Here is a 23,274-nt window from a genome sequence, read left to right on the forward strand (position 1 = left end):
CATCTCTGACCGGGCTGATCTATGAAAGTTAAACTAGCTCTGATACCACTTGTTAGGATCGTCCCGAATAAGCAACGAACAAGTAAAAATAGTAGAAGAAATTGAGAAGATGAACACACAAATTTAACGTGGAAAAACCCCTCAAAAGAGGATAAAAAACCACGGGCAAAGATAATTTTACTATAATGGCAAAAGAATGAAGAGTACAAAAGATGGAGATAAAAACTAAACCCCGAAAACCCGAAAAACAAAGAACCCTCAAACGTAAACACAAAATTCTCTGAATGTGTTATGAGTTCTAATCTAATGGGTGTCTCTTAATTCTAAGATTGTAAAGGAGCCTATTTATAGGCTAAATTAGTAAGTCAAATAAACTATACTAATAAATGCTAAATATATTATACTAATAAATACTAAATCTTCTAGAAAGAAAATATATTTTTGTTTAACTTGACTTGCAAGCAATCTCTTAGAATTTGGGTCACATAATTCTAACAAAGCCGGTATTCACTAGGGAGCTAAACGAAAATGGTTTTAGTCCTATACATGTCGCTTCAGCAAATGGGCACATTGAGATAATAAGAGAGCTTATGAGGGTTGGATACGATATATGCCTTTTGAAGGGGAAAGACGGCAAAGTTCCACTCCATTGCGCGGCTTTAAAAGGGAGAGTGGATGTTGTTAAGGAACTGGTGTGGGCTTGCCCCGAGTCTCTTAAACAAGTGACAGCTTGCGGAGAAACTCCCCTTCATTTGGCCGCGAAAAGCAATCAGATTGAAGCTGCAAGGGTATTGATTGAGGAGATAAGGAGGTTACAAATGATGGAAATCTTGAACTGGAAAGACACCGAGGGCAACACCGTTTTACATCAGGCAACCTTCAATAGACAACATGAGGCAAGTCTAGTTACAATTACCTTTCATCTTTTCTTATTCATTTTTTCATTTCTTGGCCTACGTTAAGCTAAATATGATGTATAGCATATAGATTGTGTTGTAAGGAATGGATCAATACTGGTTTGCAGATTATAAGTCTATTAATCGGTGGAGAAGCACTTTCTTGTGGGGTTAACATAAATTCCGTAAACACCAGTGGGTTCACACCGAAGGATGTCCTGGATCTTTTGCTCCAAACTGGAAGTGATTTTCATGATATTCATATTTATCAGATGTTTCAGCAAGCTGGGGCTGTGACAGCTCAAGAAATAACAAGGGACCCTGCTTATTTCCGAGCTCAAACGGAACCCACAAACACCACGCATATAGTTCAATCTGCTTGTTCATGGAACCTATGGAAGGAACTAATGAAAGAGGTGGCGGAATCATCAACCGAAACCCAAAATGCACTAATGGTGGTGGCAGTCCTTATAGCATCGGTCACGTACCAAGCGGTTCTCAGCCCTCCGAGTGGTTTTTGGGATGGGGATAAACGAAATTCGCAGACCGTCACAGTTCAAAAGAGAACCATGATGCCTGGAGAAGCTGTGATGGCAGATGACCCTGAAGTATTTGCTGTGTTCATTGTGTTCAACGCAATTGGTTTCTTTGCATCGCTTGCGATGATATCTCTGCTTACAAGTGGATTCCCTCTGAGAGCAGGCTTACGGCTGGCCATAATTTCAATGACGGGAACTTACGTAATAGCAGTGATCTACGTGGGTCCGACGAAAATGAGGGAAGTGTATATAGTGGTAATTTTCATGGGGCTTCTGTTTGTTGCGGAGTTGGTACGGTTCACTATGTGGTTGCTCAAGAAATGGGGAGTTCTTGCTGATACAAGGAGCCGACCGCATTAGACGAATCCACTCAAATGAGTTTTAGAATATTATTCCTTGGTATCTTTTGGACATAATTACATGTTCTGTAGAATATCTTGTCATGTACCATTGTTCATAATATAACATGAAAGCAAAACAAAAAAGGAATCTCATAATTTATTTTTCTTTTCATATATAAGGTTGTTGAAATTTTATCTTAGATATTGGAATTGAGATGTTTTTTTTTAATCAATAAAAGGAGCCTTAGCATCCAAAAACAAGAGTTGAATATTATAACTAGCTAAATAGATATGAATTCGAAAGATTACTCGTGTCAATTCGAGCCCGTAATGATCCTAGCTCGAAAAAAAATTTAAATTTAGAAGATTTTGAGTCCAAGATTAATCTGACCCGAGTCTAAAATAAATCCAACCTAAAGTCTAAAAAAACCTAAATTTATAACTAAACAATCATAATAAGCATTAATAATTAATGTACTTTTATAATATTACTTAAAATAAAAAATATGAATAAAAAATATTTCTTTATTTTATTTTATGAAAATGTTATGTAAGCCTTGCGTATTTATTTTAAAATTTTATGAATAGGAAAAATAATTAATAATAAATTTTTATGTTAAATTATAAAGCGAAATTTTTTAAAAAAAATATTAATTTAATATAAAATATTTTCAATACTATAATTATATATGTATAGTAAAAATATAAAATTAATAATTATTAAAATCTATAAAATTTAACTTTAATAACAACATAAAATATATAATGACAAAATATATTAATTTAACAATATGATAACTTGTGGTATACTTATCACAAATCACAAATGACTAAGCATGATTTATTTACAATATTAATAGCATTACTAATAAATTCAATTTTAAACCATATATTTTAAATAAAAAATTATCTATAACAATAAAAATTAAAAAATTTAAAAGTTGTTTAAAAAAATAAAAAAAATTGTCAAATAGAATATATTAATAAAGAAAATGTTCTGAAATTCATAAAATTTTGTAAAATCGTACAAATATATAAATCAAAATTTTAATACAATTACATAAAACTAAGCCATACTCCAAGGTTCCGAAGTTGAGCAACATCCAAAATTTGCCTCCACCATACACTGCATTTGTTTTGTATAACAAGATTTATGAATAATTGAATGGATTAGGATATTGGATGATGCTAGTAATATGGATATGATATTATATAATAGAGTAAGAGGGTTAACTTTTAAATGTACGAAAAGTATAAAAATTCAGAATATATTTCAAGTAGTATAATAATAAAAAATAATATATAATGTACTACTATTATATATAATTATAATTATATTATAGATTATAATAAAAAGTATAGTATTATATGATATTATAATTTTTAATCATTGATGTATATATATAAACAATTAATACTTTATACATACTATATGATATGATATAACATTATATAGTATAATAGGAGGGCTAATTTTCAAATATATGAAAAATAAAAGGACCTAAAATATATTTCAACCAGTATAATAATATATGATAATATTTGATATATAAGGTACTACTATTTTATATAATAATTATTATATTATATATTATATATTATAATAAAAGATATATTATTACATGATATTATAATGTTTAATCATTGATTCATATATATAAACTATTAATATATTATATACTATATGATGACATAGCATTATATAATATAGTAGGAACGCCAACTTTCAAATGTACAAAGTATGAGATTTAGAGCATTATTCAACCAGTATAATAATAATAATAGTATATGATAATAATTAATAAATTATGTACTACTCTACTATTATAGTATGTGATATAGTCTTATATAATTAAATAATATATTTTCTAAATATTAATATATATATAACTATTATTAGATTATTAGATTATAATAAAAAATATAGTATCAATAATTATGTATAATTTAGTATATCAAAATATATGTTTATAATTATAACTAGTAATACATAAAATATTATTAAATTTTTAATATCTTAATAAATTATTATTTTTATTAAATTAGATTTTGAATTTGGCTTTAACTTTTACAAATTATATTTGGGTATCGGGTTTAATTTCTTTTTATTTTGGACTTGAGATTTGCGCTACAATTAATTTATTTTGATTTTGGGTAATAATGAGTATATTATTTGGGTTTGAGCTTAGTATAATATATTTGAGTTTTAGAGTAAATATTTTAGAATATAAATATTAGGTTTATAAATTTAATAAGAAAGATAAAAAAAAAAGTTATTTGATTGTCCATATAATATAATATTTTCGTTAATTCATATAATATCATAGAATAATAAATTTTACATACAATAAGCACTTTAATTATTTTATATGAAAGAACTCTATTACATATATGTAATTTGTGCATTTTATAAGACAAATTTGAATTGTGTTGGCAGCGTATAAAAGTAAAATGGATTATTACATTTAAAATTAAAATATTTATAACTTATAAAATTCAAAATTATTTGAATCCATAAAAGCCCGCCCGACTCGATCCGAGCCCAAATTTGAGTCTGAAAGGTTCAAGCTCAAGATAATTTGAGCCCTAATAGACCCAAACCTGAGAAAGTCCAAGCTGAATAAAATCGAAATTCAAAATAAGCCCAATCCGAGCTCGCCTGAGCCTGCCCATTTGCCAACTCTATTTGATACATAGTAGTCCCAATGGCATTAAGCAAGAAAGTTCACGTGGAGCATCATTACAAACATAAAGCTAGTCACTCCAGTTACAAACATCTGAGGGAGAAGACAACTTTATTTCCCATAGATAGACCATCTGTATTAAGTTTTAGCCAACCAATTTGCGGTTTCTACCAATAGAGGAAAGGTCTACGATAAATTCACAAAGACGAAGGTAAATATCATGTACCAAGGAATTTTTGGTTTTTGATACCATACTTTGGGCTTCATTCCAAGTGCTATTTTTGGAGTGTATCTCGCATTTTACACACGTCGTCTCAACGAGAAAACTAGTTTCGTCTCAACGACGTGAAGATGTTCGAAGTAGAGACAAAACAGAGACGACGCCCTGACGACGCAACATGGGACATCACGATGAGGAGTTGCAATGACGCGACGTGTTCCCCACATAAATGGGCTTCTTCTCTTAGTTAAACTCTGCTATCTTTTCCCAGTTAAACTTTGATTATACCATATATATTTTAGTCAAATTAGTTGTCGCATGTGAAAATGATATGTGAATTGTGCAAGTATACACGTCGAACCAAGTAATAAAGTGATAAGTGAGATCGTTTCCACAGGGCTCGAATTAGGTATACAAATGGTCAAGTTATTGTAATAAAGTTAGATTAATCTTATAGCAAAATAATGATAAGAATGCAATGGTAAACAAAAGGAATATTAATGTGAACAAAATGTGTAACTGATGAATAATTGAAAATGTTATGACAATGCAAGAGTAAAAATGTAATAACAATTACGAAAATGATTAAATGAATAATATGTAATTGAACAAATAAACAACTAAGGATGCGATGACAAAGATACTACGACAAGGGATAACGGATATACAATGTTGACATGGAAGGTCGAGATTACTAAGAACCTACCCTTTCTGTCAGAAATTCCTCGGCAAAATCATAATTAATCTATTGCTTAGAAGAGTTCTAAAGTGGTCTACTTATTTTGATAGCAAAAAACCTTAAGTTACCTTGCCTGTGTCTATACTGTTTCCTTCTATATGAATGTTGCTCTATGTCTAGAGTCTACTACAAGCATCTGTCGAGTACTTGCTCATATAATTCAATTTCAGTCCAACTAATCCAACTTTTTTTCAAAATTAAATTAGTTTATGGGCATGCTGCACAATCGTCTATGTCTAGGGATTGCACGCATACAATTTAGAAATAAAAACAGTTGAATGAAATAGTAAATTAATTCATATCTATGCTTCAACCATTAAAGAAAATAAAAGTTTCATTATGTAATCCCAACCCTATGAGATTTAGCTCATGGGTTGGCAAATAAAATTCAAAACCAAAATATCATTCAACATCGTTTTCATCAAATCAATTCACGGAGAAATAGTTAAGAATAATAGAAGAACGTTGGGAAGATAGCTTTCGCGTGTCCAGTTCACACTCTAGTGGCATAGTGTCCTGTGGTGCCTGAGAGGGACTGCTTTCGTCTTCCTCTTTCTGTTTCTACTCAACCGCTACCTTCTAGTTTCGCCTATGGATCTCCACACTTGTTTGCTTTTTTAGGTTTCCTTATTTGGCGTTTTATAGGCTTTTTCCCTAGGGTAAATCCAACAACTCAAGTTTATCTTCTCTTTTTTAAATTTATTTTTCAACAACCCAAGATTATCTACTCCTCTTTTTAAATTCTTTTTTCTAGGATAAAAACCAACAGCCTAGGATTATCCTCTCCTCTTTTTTAGGCAGATTTTTCTGGTACAAGTATAGTTGGGCTGAAATTGGTATGCGTTAAGTGTTGACTTGGTTTTTTTGGAATTTCCACGACATTTTTCCCCGACAAACCTTCACTCTATTTTTTGTTCCTCAACCTACACCTACCAAATCACCGAATACAACCCTATCACAAGCAATTAAAAGTACCTAATATTTAAACACAGTCCAAGCTCCTCATGCAATGATAAAAATACTAGTGAAATGTCCTAAAATGCTACTAAATGTACCTAAGTACAAGTAATTAACTAGGTCTAAAGTCATGAAATATAACTCTTAAAAAGAGTTATCATTAGCCTTCTAATCTTAGCCTATAAAAAAGGCCTTCAGTAACCTTAAGGAACAAAAATAACACAACACAAGATTTTTTGGGAACATTAAGAAGAGAACTTTGAGAGAGCTTTTAGGGAATTTTGTGTTTTAGCCAGAAAGCTTGGTATTCGGGGTTTAGGGCTTGTTTTAGAATTTATCCATCTTATACTATATGATTATTTACTCATTAGTGAAGTCTTCTTTTACCCATAATTTTTTATTCTCTTCATCAGAGGAGTTTTTCTATGTAAATATTTGTGTCTAATTTTCTCTATTTCTACTTTCTCGTTGTTTATGCTGGTCGATCCCCAACACTATTCAATGACTGATAGTGATTATTATTCTCCACAATGTCAAACCACCAAGCTTGTGTGATGGGGCAACCTTTAAGGACATGTTCAATGGTTTCTAGATGATTTTTACAAAAAAGAGCAAGGGCCTTGAGCTTGAAGTCTTTTAAATGTGAGATATTTTTGTAGGTAGAACTTTAAAGGTGCATTTTCAAGTGAAGAAATGGAATTAAGGTGGCAGCTTAACTTTCCCAATAGTGGTCCATAGCTAAGATATTCATGACATTAGATGCCTTTCTTCTTGTCTTTCTCATTCTCTTCCTCGACATCAACACATTCGCTCTTGTTTTTAGGAGTGTTCTTTGATGTTTCAAACTTCTTGAACCTCCTAGATTACTTTTTAAAAGCCTTGTTGAAGTTCTGAGTAAGTAGAGCAATCTGCACTTGAAGTTCTTCTATAGTAAAAGCATTGGGAATTGGCATTTTTTCAGCAACTTGGAGTGCAATATTGCTTTTTCCCTTAGACTTAACCTTCTTGGGCTCATCCAGATTCAACTCAAAATTTTGTAGGGATCTTATCGACTCATCAATCTTCAAACTTTTCATATCTTTGGCCTCTTCAATGGCAGTTACTTTGACAAAGAATCTTTCAGGCAGTGACCGTAAGACCTTCGTTACCAATTTAGAGTTCGAATACTCTTCTCCAAGGTCAAAAACTTGATTTGATAGGTCACACAACTTGACATAAAACTCGTTAATTGTCTCAGAATCTTTCATTCTCAAGGCATCAGATTTGGTGGTTAGTATCTGCATCTTAAATTGTTTGATCGTATTAATTCCCTCATGAGTAGTTTGAAGTATTTTCCATGTTCCTTTGCAACAATGCAATTTGAAATATGCTTGAAGTCTTACATATCAATGCCACAAAATATGGCATACGTGGCATTATATTTTGTATTTGCAACTCTCTCTTCTTCATTTGTCCACTCAACCTCAGGCTTAGGAATCTACATCTGCATCAACTATAGGAGCTTTTCAGCTAGTGAGAATAGATTTTTGCCTTTTCATCGACGGACTTAATGTAAGCTTTCGTTCTAACCTTCCAGTAAAGATAGTTACCATTGTCAAGCATGGGGGGATGAGTAATCGACAAACCTTCCATTTTTAGTAAAAAGCAACATCAAGATTCACTACTGATACATTAAGTGTTTGCTCTGATACCAATTGTTGCTACCTTAAATTGCTTATTGGCTCAAAATGAAAATTTCAATGGAAGTGCTATTTTACAGTGGTCATTACGGCTTGGCACTTCAAAAAACTGTACAAACAAAACAAAAATAACACAGGGGTTTGTTTATACAATTTGGTTTTCGTATGCCTATGGAGCCTAAATCATTGAGTAATTTCACTATCTTTTATCACAAATAAAATAAGTGAATCAATCTCTATCACTCTTCAAGTATAAAGATGTCACTTTTGTACCTAAAGACTAGAACACTCACCTCCGAATCCTCCCCTTAAAAACTTGGGCAGTAAACACTTCACCAATTTTTGTACTATCTTAGAAAAACGTTCCTCAATGAACAAATTAGAATACACTTAACAAGCTCTCATTACATAAGCCAGACAAGCCTCAAAGCATATATCAATTTCAGCTTGCTAACATAGAATCTAGGTGAATGCAAAGTAACTCCTTGAAAATAACTAATACATCAATAATAATCAAAACAAAATCACTCCAAGATATGCTCTCCAAAATCAACAGCACTATCTCGATCAAATCTTCACATTCCAAGGACTTAATTGATTCACTCAAATCTAATCTAATATTCAAACTCCAATGATTGGTTGCCATAGATGGACTAAAGTATCCTGAAAATGACAACACATAACCAGGTCCAAAGATTTTCTTCATTAAATTGTCAAATAAAATAAGGTATGTTTTTATTCAACTTAGTGACAGTCTGCATTTGGCACTGACAAGTGCCACTCAATCATTCTCAGCTCATTTTGCCTCAACATAATATAAGTTGTTGTATGTATAGATTATTCAAAATATGTTTTGTATATTAAAATTAAATCTATACATACAATAATTATATCTATAAAAATAATTTAAAATGTCAATAGATCATGTCAAAAAGTTAATGCTTATCATTATATATGACTCAAAAATTTAAAAACAATAAATGTCTCGTGCATCGCGTGAGTAAGAAAACTAGTTAAATAAATATTTTAATTGTATAAATACTTTTTTAAAAGAATTAATTAGCCTATTTTTAAAAAATAATATTTAAAATATAGTATTTTAAAAATGTTTTTAGAATTAATATATTTTAAAATTAAAACATTTGGAGTATTTATATAAAAAATATTTGAAATTATAAACTCAAATCCTTATGTTAGAAAAGAGGTTAAAATACATGCGTCAATTCATCTATAAAATTAAAGTTAATTCAAAAATAATAAATTAATATAATTATTAGAAATAAATTTTAACAAAAAAATATTTTTGAAATATTATGGTTAAATTTTGACAATATTTTGAAAAAAAATATCAAAATATGTTAAAAACATGGGAGGAACAAAATAGACCAATAAGAAGAAAACAACTTAGCCCAAGCTAGTAGGCTTACCAAGACACCCAACGTAAGGTTCTCTCACATCGTCAAAATCATATATGCATAAATCAAACAATAAAAGTTTCAAAAGAAAACTCGGGGTTATATCCCAATAGTTGGCATTCAATAAAGCCACCCTCGCAACACTATGAATTACCTTATTAAACCCCTATAAACCTATTGGAAGGATAAGGAAGTGCATTTGAGATTTTAGAATGAAGCAGTCATGAATAATCATGCCAAATTCAAAGGTATCATCATGGCCATGGTTTAGCGCCTTAATATAACCCGAAAACAATCATATACAAACATAACATTATCAAGCCCTAGGGACTTCACCCAAGCAAGTGCTTCCCTAACTGAAATAACTTCAACAGTATAGGCTCATAAATACCATGCGAGTAACTTGTGCTGCAATGGCAAAAAACTCCCTTGAGGTCCCTAATCACCGCTCTACAACCTATCACTCCTCGTCCAAACAAGGCAACATCAATATTACATTTCATGCAACCCATAGGTGGACAGGTGCTTTTCTGGCTATTTTACCCATCTAACTAAAAAAATTAATATTTACAAAAATGACCCTGGTTCAAAAACATTCACTAAAATAACATGAAATGAACAGTAGATTTGGATTTTGGGAACCCAATGGCCGTCACTACCTAGTGTTTTGGCCCCATCATTACTTGATGATTGTGTCAAGTTTTACAAAATGATTTTTTTATTAGTTTGGGAATCCAATGACCGATACCAAGGTATTTTTTTTAAAATTGTATCATACTGATATACAAAAATACCATTATTTAAAAAAAAATTTGGTTCTGGCCATGTAATGGTCAGCACCAAAGACAATAAAAAAATTGGTGTTGGCTAGTAGATGACCAGCACCAGGTACAATTTTTGGTTCCCAAGGCACTTTTTTTTTCTTTGGGACACTGATGGCCGTCACCAGTGTATTTTAAAAAAAAATTGGGTGCTGGCCATGTAATGGCCGGCACCAAGTACAATTATCGGCTCCCAATGCATTTTTTTTATTTTGGAACACAGATGACCGGCACCAAACCCTATATATAGTGGGTGCTTTGGGTTCTGATAGTGTAAATGGATGAGAAATTTTTTTGAGTGAGTTATCAAAATGAGAGTGCTTTGTAGTATATCATCAAATGAGTTTTTTGTAGTGGATGTTAGATGGGAGTTTTTCGTAGTGTACAACCGAATTTCGGGGTTGAACTATATACTGTCATGTTTTAACGAAGTTAAATTATATATTATCATGTCCACCTTAAAGGTTATGCCATTAAGGGTTGGATGACTTTCTGCGCCATAGATGGCTAACCAATATGTCCAACGCAGATGGACATTATCTATGGTGCAACAGTGTTTATTCCGCAACTTATAAGTGGGGTACTGATGCAACGTAGACCTGATTCAAGTAGAATACGACTAATTGTGAAGAAACTACTATTCAAAATAATTGTATTATTTCTTTAGAATGTTTGTATTTTTTTATATCTGTAAATTTAATGTAGTTGCTTAGGATTTAAAGTTTCATTTTTATATTTTCGTGTATTAATTTCTTAGAATGTTTGTATTTTTTTGTATCTGTAAATTTAATTTAGTCCGTATTATATGTAGTTTGAATTTAAAATTTTCGTGTATTAATTTTTCCCATCTGTTTGTAGTTTGTTGGGTGTTTCAATTTAATTTAGTGCGTATTATTTTTGTTTGAATTTTATATTTTTGTGTATTAATATTGTAGAATGTTTGTATTTTATTGTATCTGTAAATTTAATTTATTGTGTACTTTTACTTATTCGAATTATATTTTTTTATTAAATATTTTGAAGTCATTTATTCAAATAAATAATTATTTTAGAGAAATTAAATTAATATTAAAAATAGAATAATTACAAAATAAAGTAAATATTTACAGATAAAAATTAAAATTTTCGTGATCTCGACGACTTCCCTGGCACTGGCCTGTAACGGTCTGGTTGCCTCCGTCGGCGATGCCGTGCACCTTGCTGAGGCGTTTGATAGTTGCTCAGTCCGACCTCTGGTGTCCTGTCCGATGTACTTAGAAATGTAGTATAATCATATATACCATAATTGGGAGTTATGGGGTATGGCGTGACCGAAGGTGCGGATGGAAAATATCCTCGGTAGTAGGTGCACGTGCTTTCCAATTGAGCTTAGAGTGGTATGAAGACGATTCGGACTGTGTCGAATGTTGAGGCTTGAGGTCATTACCAAAAATATCCAAGAACGTTAGTGGAAATTGGGCCTCAGGCTCGAGCATCGGGTGGTGTGATGAAAAGTCAAATGCTTCACATTAGGGCTCGGGGTAGGGGTTCAAGGCAGAATCCATTTCGATATTCCCGAATGGCAGAACTCAGTTACGGCGCGATCGTGCATTCTTCTATTGCCATCGGGAAGTTTTCAGTTGCGCGTTTCCTGAATTAGCATATAACGACTTTGGAATATAAATGGCTTTCCGTGTGCCATTTACCACTTTGCGTACTCGCTCGTAGGAGAGATGTAACATCTCGAAATAGGGCCTAAATGGAATAGTGGTTGCGAAACCACAAATCTGAGATAGAAAAGCTTATTTCGATTAATTTTTATGATTTACCGAGTGATTAGATGTATGTGTTAGAGTATTGATAAGAAATTTTATAGATTGCATGTTTAATTTGCCTATTAGGGCTTATTTGTAGAAGTTGCTGTAACAGCCCGATTTAGGGCCTAAACTAAACGATGGTTTTAGAACCACGAATTTGAAGTCGAATAATTTATTCTGATTAAGTTTTAAGGTTTATTTATTGATTAAAATATTGTGTAAAAATATCGTTAAGTAATTTTGCTGATCAAGTGCTTAATTGGACTTTTAGGACTAAATTGAAAAAGTTTCAAAATATTTATTCTAATTCATAAGCACTTGATTGAAATGGGGGTTTAAAGAGGAGGTCCGTAAATGGTAATTAAACCATTATATTTCGTTTGGATAAAAATGGGGCATTTTAGTCATTTGGTAATTAAAAGAAATAAAAAGGGAAAATAAAGCCAAAATTGACTCATCTTTTTCATGGAGGCCGAAATTAGCATGGGGGAAGCCATGGCTAGGGTTTTCAAGCTTTCCAAGCTCAATAGTAAGTCCATTCTAGCCCTCTTTTTGAAGTTCTTTACGGTTTTGGAATCTCGGTAACTTGATTAAGCTTATTCTAGCAATAATTTAAGCTAGGCTTCATATTTGGAAAAATACCCATAGGTGAAATGTGTTTATTTTGATGTTTTATGGTAGAATATGAAGGCTGAAATTATGTTAAACAATTTTTGCTAAGCGGTTTTAAGCAAAAATGAGTAAAACGGCTTAATCGGTAAAAGTTGTTATTGTTCATAACTATGTGTTAGAGTGAGAATTTGATGTTGTCATAGAAGGGAAAAATGATCAGCATGTCATAAAATATAAGAATAAGGGATAAAGTTTAATTCCCGAGCCTAAGGGAAAAAGTGTAAATATGCAAAAGTTTAGGGGTAAAATTGTAATTTTGCCAAAGTTTGAGTTAAGAACTGTTTTGAATAGTAAATTAATTAAATAAGTAAAATATGATGTTTTACATCCCGAAAAATGAAATTTGAATCTAGAATGGGAGAAAAATTGAAAATCGGGAAAGTTGGTAAAATGGCCGTTTTAGTATCAAGATAAGTTCATATGTATAATAAGCATTAATTTATGCATGTTTCAATGTAAAATTGATATATTTACTATGATTGTCGAGGTGTTGAAAGTAAGTATAATTATGATGATTCAAATGTTCAATATTAATTCGACATGGAAATAAGAAAGTATGTAAGTTTGTATGTAAATAATACATTATCTTTTTTATGGTTTTGTATTTCAGCATATTTTATGTATTGTAGCCGATTTTTGAATCATAATTGACTATTGGAAGTATGGAATCAAGTATTAGAAAGAGAGAGAAATCCCGGTTGAACCTTCGGAAAGATTGGATGATACAGATGGTATGTAGCTAGGTCACATGTATGGTGCTGAGTGCACATCATGTGTACAAGAGAGCTACGAGACATTATGATGTAGCTAGGTCGCATGGGTGATACTATGTGTACACCATGTAGACAAGAGAGCTACGGGATATATGTAGCTAGGTCGCATGCGTGGTTCCAGATGAAGGACACCATGTAGACAAGAGAGCTACGAGATAAACTGGCTAGGTCACATGTGTAACACCCCAAACCCGGCCCAGACGTTATGACCGCGTAATGACCCAAAATTCACAGGCACCGGAAAAAGTACATTATCGGGCCTCCGTCTTAGTAAATCGAGTTCGAAATAATTACTAGAAATATTTATGAGTCTAGCGATGTGTTTAATTAGGTTTAAATTAGGTGAATTTAGCTTAATTTAGAGTAATTAGTAAAAATGACTAAATTGAATAAAGGGAAAAGGTTCAATTATAGATCAATAGAAAATAAAAAGGACCAAACTAGCAATTTTACCAATTAGCATAGATGAGGCGGCATAAACTGTAAAAAATCTAAGGCTTTTCTTAGATATTTGTTATTGATTGATTAAATTAAATTATAATATATTATTAGCAACTAAAACAAATAAAAGAAAGAAAATAAAGTAAAGAACAAAGAAAAGAAACAGAATAGACAAACGAAAAGCAGGGGAAGGAAAGAAAGAAAGAAGAAAGAAAAGAAAAGGGAGAATTAGGGTTTGAAGGTTTGAAAGTTTAATAGGTAAGTTAATTTAGCCCTTTTTACTTAATTTTAATGTTTTAAAAGCTTTAGAACAAAGTTTTGATGAAATTAAATTAATATTTTGAAAGTTATTAGAATTCTAAATATTGTTCATGTTGAATAAAAAAAATGAAATAGGGGTTTAATTGAATGAAATTCAAGTTAAAATAGATATAAGGATCGAATTGCAAAGTAAGCTATAAGTTTTGTGTTTTAGGGACTAAATTGAGGAAAATTTCGGAATTAAGAAAATATGTTGAAAATTTAATAGTTAAATTTGAGTTTAAATGAAATTTGAATAGACATAAGGTGTGAATTGGTGTTATAAATTTGGTTATTAACATTTTACATCAAAACAGTTTTGGGAAGTAGCAATGGTCTGACTTTGAAAATTCACTAAAAATTTTATAAATTGAACTAGAGGATGAACAAAATATGTAATTAAAGCTTATTGAGTCTAGTTTCTTATAGTATAAATATTGTAAGCAATGAATTGATGAATCAAGAGATATTTGAAATTTTGTAAGACTGGTTTGGGGTGATTTCGAGATGCCCTGTTTTAGCTTTGGAAAATCATTATAAATTGTAAAAAAAATTATTATGGAGTGTAATTTATATGTGTGAACTCCTTAATGAATCTAGTTTCAAAATAAGTAAACAAGAACCTTATTCGAGTTCTGTACAATGAGATAATTTATTTTTAGTAGAGAGAGGTCAGAACTGTCAAATGAAATAACAGGGGAGTATTTAATGAATAAACTGTACTAATTGGGTAGACCAAAAATTCTAAAAATCTTATGGTGAGAAGATATATGAGTCTAGTTTTAAGGAAAAATTATGGATATTAATTTGGAGTTTCTTAGCTCAAGATATAAATAATTTAGTAACAATGACTCAAGTAGACAGCTTAATGGTGAAATTATATATATACATTAAAAATGGTTAAATTTGCATGTTTAGGCTCATGGATTAAATTGAATTGTGTTATATTGATGATTATAAATTATTATTATTTTCGTAGTTAACAAAGAACCCAAGACATCGGCGCACAAAGGAAAGGAGAAAGCTATCAAGGATTAAAACGAGAAATTCACGGTTTGTATTACTATAATTCAAATTACTTTTTATTAAATGTTTTATATCAATTCTATATTTAATAAGTGAATTATAAGGTAAGTATTGATATTTGAGTTGAATGAGAATTGAATTGAATGGTGAATGTGTATGTATAATTGAATTGTAAATTGATTTGAATGTGAAAGTTTTAATTGAAAAGTAATCTTGGAATGGAAATGAAAGTGAATTGAGAATAGAAATACCCTATTAACTAGTCGGGCTGAGTCGGATATAATTGGCATGCCATAGGATATGGAAGTGTACGGGATTTGCCGGCTTTACTGATCAGGCACTTTATGTGTCGTATTTCAGGCACCTCGTGTGTCGTATCAGACACCTCGTGTGTCGTTTTAGGCACTTTGTGTGTCGTATACTGATCAGGTACTATGTACCGTTTTAGGCACAATGTGCCGTAATGGTGTGTTGGGTTGGAATCCGTGTATCCGTCAAAGTCCGGGTTTGTTAATAGGGTGAATATCTAAGATGAGAAATTTAAAATAAATTGATTGATTATATTATTGAAATATTGAAAGAAACGAAAAAGTTGAATAGTGGATTGAAATTGAGATTGAAATGAAAGGCATGAACTTAATGTTCATGTAGTGATTGAAATTGTTACATGTAATATGTGATGGAAACTGAAGAATAGATAAAAATTGTATCGTTATTATTAATTAATGAAAGTTTAAGAATGAATTGATATTTGTGAAATTAGATAGTTACATGTTTGGTAATTAAAATTCTTTATTGCTATTATAATTTGAATTATGGTAATACCACTGAGTATGGAATACTCAGCATGCGGTTGTTTCCGTGCGCAGGTTAATAGGAGTCTGGTACCCCGGTCCAGCATCTGAACGATCCCGATTCCAACAAATTTTGGGTGATGTTTTCTTTCTTAATTGAAAGTGGCATGTACTAGGTGATTTACAAGTTATATAGATATACTTGTAAAGTTAGTTATAAGAATGGTATACCATATTTTGTTATTAGTTTGATAAAATGGTAAATATTATATTATATAATTTGGTATAAGTTGGAATGAAAAAATGAATGAAGTTATTAGTTAATTTGGATTAATATTATGAATGTTTAGTTATTAAATGACTATGTTAATGAATTGGTTATGATTTAGATATATTTAGGTTTAAATTATTTTTGATTGTGCCATAGGTTTTGGATTAGGTGGTTTTTGGTTTGAATTTGCAGGGGGTTTTATGTAAAAATTAAGAAGAAATGCTGTCGAAATTTTTGTAAAAAAAAAATATATTTCCCTGAATACTCGAACAAGTCCCGTTTCATTCCACTTTAATACTTGTGTTGGGCTTCGAAAGTCCATTATACGGACATAATTCTTCAATTATACTATGAATGTTATAATAATTGTAAAATATCCATAAGTTGTCTGATATATCCGGTAATGCCTCGTAGCCCTGTTCCGGCGACGGTTTGGGGTTAGGGGGTGTTACAGACCGGATCCGACATGCCACATCAAAGCGTTCAAAACAGTTTATATTGTTGATCCAGAAAAACTTACTTAGTGTTTTAAAAGATAATTTCATTATAGGTTAAAGTGAATGGAAGCTATGCACCAGGCAGGAAACCGGAAAAGAGGTGGTGAGTCCATCGGACTGCTTAAGTACCAAGCTCCCTTCGGATCCAATCCTAGACATGCATACCGCCATTGCCACACCTTAACGTCATGGATATTTCTAGGAAACTGATTTGATTAAGTCATTTTTAGGAAAAGTGATTAATTTTGGAAAATACTTTCATTGCAGAAGCTTTGCTTGTTGTCGTGTTATTTTGAAATCAATTGTTGTTTTTGAAAACGCGCCCTAAAGCTATCCAATTTCAACAGTTAAAATAAGTAATACCTATCTTAGTAATACATATTAAAACCATCAAAAATAATTAAGCGGCCTTATTACAACTTAAAAACCCATAACTTCAAACGTAAATAAAAGGATGTCCAGTTCACCAGAAGAAAATCAAACTTTCAGAACGGGTGGCCACTCCGAATTCCCTCACAGCTCCAAGCCCACTATGGTTGGGGATTACCTGCGTTGATGAAAATAAAAGGGGTGAGTTTGGGGAAACTCGGTGTGTAAATTAACCCAACCATAGCCTATATCAGCTCAAACCACAGAAATAGAATAAGTTGGCCTTAGCCCAGAATAGAATTCAGAATAAAGCCCATAGTCCCATAATAGAACAGAACAGATATTACATGTTTATGCAGAAACCCAACCCAGATTCATCCATAACACCCCCGTACCAGCCTTACACCATGTGGGGAGACTACTCGACCCACCCAACCGCTACACACCACAGAAATCGCAGCGAGGCTGCCAGATATTGTGACGAAGTCACAAGATACAGATATTGTGGCAGAGCCTCCAGAACAGATATATGTGGCAGAGCCACCTGATCAGATAATCGTGGCATAGCCACCAGAACAGATATATGTGGCAGAGCCACCAGATCAGATAATTGTGGCATAGCCACCAGGACGCTTCTTCCATAATATAACCCATGTCCCCATGCAACATATATATAATCATGGCATACATCATACAGAATCAGATCGTCATGCTTTTCAGTCAAAAGTAACCCTAGGGGTATAATGGTAATTTTGTACCTAGGGGTATAACAGTAATTTTCCGTACATAGGGGTATTCAAGTAAATTAACTATTCGTAAGGTTTTCATGCATATCATAGCCATTTACATACGATCAGAAACATTTACAGCATTTTCTTACCGACTTGGGCCCGTTGGCCCATTATCCCGTTTTTGGCCCATTAAACCCAAAAACATCGAAATGCACGGAATCGCACACTCTGCAGTCTTATCACTTTAATTTACCATATACATCAAACTATTAATCTCACGAGCATTCGTACACTCGCAAGTTCTCAAAATACCGGCTTTTCGGCTTTTGCCGATCTAGTCTATAAGAGGGTGTTAGTTACACACCTGTTTGCGACAATATGCTGACGAGATCCACACACGAACCACATACAATTGGATTACTAACACGTTAATCTAACTATTCAAATACGAACTACGTATTAACCCCTTACAATATTCGGCCAACAACACCTACAGATCAGAGTAAGCTTATAAGAAATCAATAAGCAACTCATTAACAAATTTTTGTCAGTGTTTACCACATAATCATAATCATAACTGGAGCTACGAAACTCCAAATCAAGTGCCGCTAATTTTCCCTGAAAATAGACTCATATATCTACTATCCATAAAATATTCAGAATTTTTAGTTTAGCCAATCAATACCAGATTTTTCTCAAAGTTTCGCATGTTTCACTGTTTGACTAATCTGACCATTCTTCATTACGAATCAAATTTCTCATTGTACAGAATTCAAAATATGTTCTTGTTTATTTCATTTGAAACTAAACTCAATAAGCTTTAATTACATAATTTATTCAGCTTCTAATTCATCTCCCATAATTTATGGTAATTTTCCAAAGTCACGTTATTGCTGCTGTCCCAAGCAAATTTATTACCAAATCACTCTTTCACACATACCTTGCATGCATGTTATTTAAACATGTATATCACCAATCAATCATCAAATATATATAATTTTATTTAAGTATAATCTCCATTTCATCCTTTTAAAGCACAACATGTTAGCCGATTTTTCCCTTTAACATTTAAGGCACATGCATGCTCATTTGTTTCGCTCAACTTCACCTATCTTCCATTTTTCATCAAAAGAACATGAAACAACAACCATTTCCTTCATTTTAATTCATGACTAAATGCTCACAACACAACTAAAAACCAAAATATGCTTCAAGAGTTAAGGTAGAATCAAGAAGAACTCATGAACCTCAAATAGAAGCAATGTACCAAGAACTTACCTTCAATTTTCTTCCCCAAGTGACCGAACATTCAAGAGCTTTCTTCTCTCCTTTCTCTTCTCTAACTTTAAGCTATGATGAAAAAGATGGACAAAACTTTGTTCTTTTCACCCCTTTTTTTTAATAAATTTCATATTTCATCAATTTAATTCTTTAATACAAAAGACATGAAATTCCCATCATGGAACATTTACCTAACCCATTATGATGGAACATTTACCTAACTCATTATCATGAAACATTTACCTAACCCATTATCATGGAACATTTACCTAACCCGTTATCAATTTGTATCAATTTGTACCATAAATTATGGATATCAAGTGCACATTTTGTCTACAACAACATGATGGCTGGCCACTTCATGTAAAATGGGAGGTTTGTCATGCAAATCCTCCTATTTTGCACTCCTATTTATTTGGCCACTTCAATTTAGCATATAGCATTTTCAAATATTTTCACATAGGTCCTATTTCATAATTTCACCCCCTTTTTCTTATGGAACAAAAATTAACTAAATTGTCGGGTTCTATCTTAAGCTTGGGCCTTCTAGAGGCCCACTAACATAATTAAACCTATGCCAACATTCACAGAATTCCCGAAAATTGGGGCGTTACAACTCTACCCTCCTTAAAGAAATTTCGTCCTCGAAATTTACATGATCCAACTAGTTGAGGGTATTGTTGACGCATAGTCTCTTCTGATTCCCAAGTAGCTTCTTCCCTTCCATGATTACGCCAAAGCACTTTCACTAACGGGACAGATTTCCTTCTGAGAACCTTAACATCTCGAGCCAATATTTGCACAGGCTCCTCCTCAAAGGTCAAATCAGTCTGAACTTCAATTTCTGCAACTGGCAGGACATGAGCAGGGTCAGAACGATAACGCCTTAACATGGAGACGTGAAAACATCGTGAATCCTGTCTAACTCTGGAGGCAATTCCAACTGATAAGCCACTGGGCCTACTCGCTTCAAAACCTGATAAGGCCCAATGAACCGCGGATTCAACTTGCCCTTCTTACCGAACCTTAATATCTTCTTCCAAGGAGAAACCTTTAAGAAGACCATATCACCTACTGAGTACTCAATCTCCTTACGCTTCAAATCTATATATGACTTTTTCCTATCAGATGCTTCTTTTAACCGGTCCCTAATTATTCTGACCTTATCCTCAGTATCAGCTACCAACTCTGGTCCAAGAATTTGTCGCTCTCCTAGTTCAGTCCAACAACTAGGTGTATGACACCTTCGTCCATACAGTGCTTCATACGGTGCCATTCAAATACTCGCCTGGTAACAGTTATTGTACACAAATTCTGCCAACGGCAAGTAATCCTCTCAACTACCTCGAAAGTCAATCACGCATCCCCTCAACATGTCCTCCAAAATCTGAATAACCCTCTCTGATTAACCATCAGTTTGGGGATGGAAAGCCGTACTAAAGTTTAATCGCGTCCCTAACGTCTCATGCAACTTTTGCCAAAATCGAGATGTGAATCTGGGATCTCGGTCAGAGACAATCGAAACTGGGACCCTATGAAGTCATACAATCTCCGCCACATACAGCTTGGCTAACTTTTGAAGCCAAAAGTCAGTACGTACAGGTATGAAATGGGCCGATTTGGTCAACCTATCCACAATCACCCACACCGAGTCTTTCTTTGATGGTGTCAAAGGCAACCACTCACAAAGTCCATGGTTACCCTCTCCTACTTCCAAAGTGGTATCTTCACCGGCTGTAACAGTTCAAAAGGTAATTGATGCTCAGCTTTCACTTGTTGGCATGTCATACATTTTCCTACAAACTCCGTTACTTCTCGTTTAAGTCCAGGACACCAGTACAATTCTTGCAAGTCGTGATACAACTTATTCCCTCCAAGATGCATGGCATATAGTCCCCCATGAGCTTCCTTCAATATTGTCTGCCTTAAATCAGAGTCCCTTGGAACATAAATTCTTCCTCGGAAACACAGAACTCCATCACCATTTAAACCGAACTCAGAAGTTTCCCCTTCCTTAACTTGTTGAAAACGAGCAACCAAAGACTCATCTTCCAACTGCTTTTCCTTAATCTGGTCCACCCAGGTTGGCCTTACTTGCAATTCAGCCAACAAACTGCCATTATCATACAGACTCAAACGAGCAAACATTGCTCTTAGATCAGATACGGTTCTACGACTTAAAGCATAGGCTACCACATTAGCCTTGCCTGGGTGATACTCGATCGAACAGTCATAATGCTTAAGCAACTCAATCCATCTCCTTTGCCTAAGGTTCAGCTCCTTCTGAGTCAACAAATACTTAAGACTCTTGTGGTCTGTGTATATAATACACCTCTCCCCGTACAAGTAATGTCTCCAAATCTTAAGTGCAAATATCACTGCCGCCAACTCCAAATCATGAGTAGGATAGTTCCCTTTGTGAGGTTTAAGCTGTCGTGATGCATATGCAACCACCTTACCCTCCTGCATTAACACTCAGCCCAAACCCACGTGTGATGCGTCACTGTACACAGTAAAATCCTTCCCAGACTCCGGCTGAATCAACACAGGTACTTCAGTCAGAACTTTCTTCAACTTCTCAAAAGTTTCCTGCTGCTTCTCAGTCCATACAAACGATACTCCTTTACTTATGAGTTTTGTCAGAGGTGCTGCCATCATAGAAAAACCTTCCACAAACCTTCTGTAGTATCCTGCCAGTCTTAGGAAACTTCGTATTTCCGACACTGACCTAGGCGGCTTCCACTCTAAAATCGCTTCAATTTTTCGAGGGTCTACCTTAATCCCCTCAGCAGAGATCGCATGCCCTAAGAGGTTACCTCCCTCAACCAAAGTTCAGACTTGCTGAACTTCACAAAGAGTTCCTTCTCCCTTAACACTTGCAGCACTATACGGAGATGCTCATCATGTTTCGCTTCAGTTTCAGAATATACCAGGATATCGTTAATAAAGACGACTGCGAACTGATCAAAAAATGGTTGGAACACACGATTCATCAGATCCATAAATGCTGCAGGAGCGTTCGTCAATCCAAATGGCATAACCAGAAACTCGTAATGACCATACCGAGTCCTGAATGTCGTCTTATGGATATCTGCCTCTTTGACTCTTAACTGATGATATCCAGATCGAAGGTCGATCTTGGAAAATACAGAAGCTCCTCTAAGCTGGTCGAACAGATCATCAATCCTTGGCAGTGGATACTTATTCTTAATCGTTAGTTTGTTCAACTGGAGATAATCAATGCACATCCGCATCGTACCATCCTTCTTTTTCACGAATAGCACCGGTGTTCCCCATGGAGACACGCTTGGCCTAATGAAGCCCCTATCCAACAACTCTTGAATTTGTGCCTTTAGCTCCACCAACTTCTTTGGTGCCATTCTATACGGTGCGATAGACACTGATTCCGTTCCAGGCAATAAGTCGATTCCAAACTCCACTTCTCGGTTCGGAGGCAATCCTGGAAGCTCCTCCGGAAAAACATCTTAGAACTCCTTTACAGTCCTAACCTTATCCACTGACAATCCCTCCCCTTCTGACTGACTTACAAATGCCAAATAGGTCTTATAACCTTTCCGAATCCACTTTTTGACTCTTAATGCTGACACCACATTGGACAATTAATCCCTTCGCTCGCCTATCATCATAACCTCCTCACCCTCCGTGATCCTTAACACCATTCATTTTGCAGCACAATCCAAAGTCGCCCTATGCTTAACAAGCCAGTCCATTCCTAGAAGGAGGTCAAACTCTCCGAACGGTAACTCCATCAGATCTCCAGGGAAAACCTTGCCTTGAGTTTCTAAGGGTACGTCCCTATATAGTTTGTCTACCCTAACCGAATGACCTAAAGGACTTAACACAGATACCCCACTCACCATATTCTCAGAGTGCACACCCAACAACCCAGATATGGCACATGCAACGTAGGAATGAGTAGATCAAATATCCACCAAAGCAGTATATGGCATGCCAGAAACCAAGAACGTACCAGTTATAACGTCAGGTGCGTCGCCCTCCTCTCGATGACAA

At 33.8% G+C, this 23,274-nt stretch overlaps 2 protein-coding genes across 2 annotated transcripts; both read left to right on the top strand.

Annotated features, from left to right (window-relative positions):
* The first annotated feature begins 590 nt into the window (after window positions 1-590).
* Window positions 591-1,143, top strand: LOC121204987 (ankyrin repeat-containing protein BDA1-like). The gene is made up of 2 exons (XM_041075913.1): window positions 591-896; window positions 1,093-1,143. Exons 1-2 carry the CDS (start codon window positions 591-593, stop codon window positions 1,141-1,143), a joined length of 357 nt encoding a protein of 118 aa, XP_040931847.1.
* LOC107956314 (uncharacterized) lies at window positions 633-1,795 on the top strand. The gene has a single exon (XM_041075914.1). It carries the CDS (start codon window positions 1,169-1,171, stop codon window positions 1,793-1,795), a length of 627 nt encoding a protein of 208 aa, XP_040931848.1. The 5' UTR covers window positions 633-1,168.
* The last annotated feature ends 21,479 nt before the right edge of the window (window positions 1,796-23,274 follow it).

This window comes from Gossypium hirsutum, chromosome A08 (genome assembly GCF_007990345.1).
Source record: "Gossypium hirsutum isolate 1008001.06 chromosome A08, Gossypium_hirsutum_v2.1, whole genome shotgun sequence".
In the NCBI taxonomy this organism is placed as follows: domain Eukaryota; kingdom Viridiplantae; phylum Streptophyta; class Magnoliopsida; order Malvales; family Malvaceae; genus Gossypium; species Gossypium hirsutum.